The sequence below is a fragment of the Lygodium microphyllum genome, chromosome 7 (genome assembly GCF_053477565.2).
Source record: "Lygodium microphyllum isolate KBCC chromosome 7, Lygodium_microphyllum_v1.1.10, whole genome shotgun sequence".
In the NCBI taxonomy this organism is placed as follows: Eukaryota; Viridiplantae; Streptophyta; class Polypodiopsida; order Schizaeales; family Lygodiaceae; genus Lygodium; species Lygodium microphyllum.
Genome location: NC_141141.1, coordinates 15,121,730 through 15,125,154, shown reverse-complemented (window position 1 = coordinate 15,125,154; position 3,425 = coordinate 15,121,730). Strand labels below are relative to the sequence as shown.

The 3,425-nt window shown below is 45.1% G+C and overlaps 1 protein-coding gene across 1 annotated transcript; it reads right to left on the bottom strand.

The window, feature by feature from the left end:
- Positions 1 to 610: 610 nt before the first annotated feature.
- On the bottom strand, positions 611 to 2,846 carry LOC148033204 (aquaporin TIP4-2-like). Its single transcript, XM_087682238.1, has 3 exons — positions 2,423 to 2,846; positions 1,435 to 1,923; positions 611 to 1,314 (listed from the first exon to the last, which is right to left on the bottom strand). The coding sequence occupies exons 1-3, from the start codon at positions 2,699 to 2,701 to the stop codon at positions 961 to 963; spliced, it is 1,122 nt and encodes a 373-aa protein (XP_087538364.1). The 5' UTR covers positions 2,702 to 2,846; the 3' UTR covers positions 611 to 960.
- Positions 2,847 to 3,425: the final 579 nt, after the last annotated feature.

Here is a 3,425-nt window from a genome sequence, read left to right as displayed (position 1 = left end):
CTGCCCCCCATTAATTTTCCTTCCCTCTCGTCTCTAGATTTTTAGGTTTGTTATAGTTGCATCAGTAATTAGAGCTAAGGATTGCATTGTGTAATTGTGTTTTGGTTTATAATGGTCAGAGAAAGATTTTGACATTAATAGTTTGTAATTAGCGTGGATACATATTCATGGTCAAAGTAATGTGTTATTATGTGTTGGGTTATAATGGACAAAGAAAGATGTGACATTAATTGAGGATGATTTGGTTGTATGAGGAGGCCCTTTCCACTAAGTTTAAGTAGGATCAGGGGCTGCCCTGCGCCACTCTTTCATGTCTGATTTCAAGCCTTCGACGTAAAGGAGTGAGTTGGTTACGCCATGTCTCAATTTTGAAGGGTCAGAGTGCATTGGCAATGTTAATGTTATGGCCAGGACGTGAATCCACGTTCTATCCGCAGTTTGCTTTGTTAGTTGGGTATGACTTGATACTGTGTAATTGGAGATTTCCGCCCATTTTTTATTAATACTTGCTGCTCTAGCTGCAGAGTCCAGAGCTCCTGGCACTCCCAAGCAGCAATGCCATCAGAATCATTAGATTTACTGGACATCTTGATTTAGCCATCACACCATATGAAATGCAGGAATACATGGCACGATCATAATTTGAACCAACATCTCGACCCACAATATTGAGGGAGGGATTCACAGAAAAATTCATGGTGGGTAATGTTGCAGGCAAGATATATAACTTGCGCACCTCCATGGCATCCTGGTTGCATATACAAATGCAAGGCAATGGCATCAAGGCCTTAACGAACTTGACCAACATCTTACAACCAGACTGACATAGAGAACAAGATAATAGATCATTGGTCACTTTACAGGCCAGAGACGCGCGACATGCATGCCTCAGCGGCACCCTTGTTGCAAACCTATGTAGTGCTCAGCAAGAAAGATTGGAATGGCAATGGCAAATACCTATCAATTGGAGGACGCAGAAGCTCCGGCAACCGCTGATGTAGAATCTGGATCGTTGAAGAAGTTCCTGAGTTGGGTGAAGATGTCTTCTCTGCTCCGATACAGCTCTACATGGTGAGGAGGCACCACATGGTAAATAAGGCCAACAGCCAATGCAGCCAAAAGAGGCCCAATCCACCACACCCAATGATCAACCCATAACTGCCCTCCCATTGCCACTGCGGGCCCAAAACATCTCACAGGATTCAGTCCTGCCCCTGTGTATCCCCCAGCTACATCCATGAGTCCCCCAGACACAAAAATTAGCAAGCCTATGACAGCACCTACCATAAATGGAGCCAAGATTGGACCTGTCACCTGCACGTTGAGGTCACATGTGCTTAAATAAGATCCTATGTTCGTAGTTCAACAGTAAATTCTTCTACGTGCATTTTAGAGCCAAATTCCCAACACCCAACGATGTTTCCCTCAAATCACCTGGAATTGTTTAGGATCAAAGGCCACTGAAAATGCAAGGTATAGGAGTGTCAAGGTGAAGAAAAACTCTGCAATCAGCCCTGGTCCAGTTTCTATGCCTGCTTCCACTAGCTCGCCATTGCTCAGAACAGTTTTCCGCAAAGTACAGCCTCCTAGCCCATATTCTTCAGCAATATCCTGAGCAACAACAAGTTTCAAAGCCAATGCGCCGGTGGCAGCGCCCAGTGTTTGAGCTATCACATAAAGCAGAGTTCTAACAGGTGAGGAAAACCCCGTGAACATTGTGGCTATGGTAACGGCTGGATTAAGATGGCCTCCTGATGCCGGAGCAGAAGCTAAAATGAAAAAAGAGAGACAGAAGAACTCAGAAATGGCAACGGCAGCTCCAGTGGATGTGAACCCTGCTTGCAAGCAAGTAATAGCCCCTGCATTGCTCACAAAGATCAAAAGAGTAGTGGCCAAAAGCTCAGATATGGCAGCTCTCCAGACCTGCAAAATGAATTGCGCAGTTTCAAGGGAGAATCTAATCAAGGTCTCAAACTTTAAGAGCTCGTTTGTGCTGAAGAAAAAAGATTATTATTTACTGAAAGCTGTGCTGAATCAAGCAACCCATGCCACTAACAAACCGATTTACTCAGCCTTTTGATAGCAACCTAGCAGATCTCTAAGAGCCCCAGCAAGAATGCAGAGAAGACAGGCCACAATTTGATAGTCGGGGTTTGGTTACAAGTGCGCCAAGAAACCTTAGGTTTGAGAAAAAGGGGCTACATAGACATGCTGCCTCCTACAGTGCTGCAATAGCCATCAATCTTTTGGCGTAATGTCAGTCAAGCGAACCACAAAACAGAATAATGGCAGAATTTTGCGAAGTCTTTGATATTCTGCAACTGCCAAAATGGCCTGATGTCATAAAGGCACTGTAGCTCTTGGTACTTCCAAGTTCCCACGTATGACATTTTCTGGATCCGACTGGCCATGATAGCAGTACCTCTGGACTCACGAAATCTGGCAAACCCAGTAGATTAGCAAGAGGACCGGTGAACACCATCTTTTTCTCCAGCTTCGTTATCTTTCTTTCTTCAGGATAATAGCGCACGAAAGCCCCTTCGTGGACTTGCTCCACATGACGTTCATCACTTCCATCCCTCTCCTCTTCTTCCCTAGTAAACCTTCCGATGGTCAAGGCACAGCCACATCGACCAGAATCAAAGTGTAAGACTCCACATGAGCAGAGCTCTCCTGTGATCATGGAATTACGCTGGGGCATTGCAGCAGTTTGTGAGAGCTAGCTGGGAGTCTCCTACATTGTCTGCACATGGCAAGCTATGATCGTTGTACCATGGAAAATTGTTGGCATTGCTTTGCTCGCAGAGGCAGTCCGCCGGCCACACATAACTGCATGCAAACTTCTACAAAGAAGGCATCACACTTATAACTAAGACTTGCAAATGATCATCTTTAGAATGCCTGAGAGTGAATTGTTGCTGTGTTTTTTTGGTATGGGTCGCAGATCCTTTTCTTTCTATCTTTTTTCTTTTGGGCGTACGAAGCATTGCAGAAAGTTGCCGGATTTCTGGAGAAAATGAACAGATGAAGACAAGTAAGTGAGCTAAGAAGCTGCTGCAGGCCGACAATTGATTCCGTTGAGATGCTACGCAGAAATTGGAGACAAGTACAGCACTCGGTTCGTTGATTGGAGTATATATTTAGATTAAGAAGTAGCGACATTTTGAAAGGGAAAGCCAGGCGGGCTGCCTGCCAGCCGAATGATGCGTCCGGCCGCACGTCGCCCCAACCAAAAATACAATGCAACGCCCTTCCGTTCTAATCGGGAATCGATCCTGGGACCTTGCAAAAACACAAGATATACCTTTGCCGACCATACAATTTCAGAAAAGTGACGTTGCTGTAGCCTCAGTGAACTCCGAGACCTCCATTTTTTGATGATGAAGACACTTAACCATTAAGGCAAGTTGAGGTCACCTTAATGC

Coding starts and splice junctions, on each gene's coding strand:
- LOC148033204 (XM_087682238.1), bottom strand. CDS start 2,701: ATGCCCCAGCGTAATTCCATGATCACAGGAGAGCTCTGCTCATGTGGA. Junction 1,924..2,422: donor CAGATTTCGTGAGTCCAGAG/GTACTGCTATCA, acceptor TTCATTTTGCAG/GTCTGGAGAGCTGCCATATC. Junction 1,315..1,434: donor TTGATCCTAAACAATTCCAG/GTGATTTGAGGG, acceptor CTCAACGTGCAG/GTGACAGGTCCAATCTTGGC.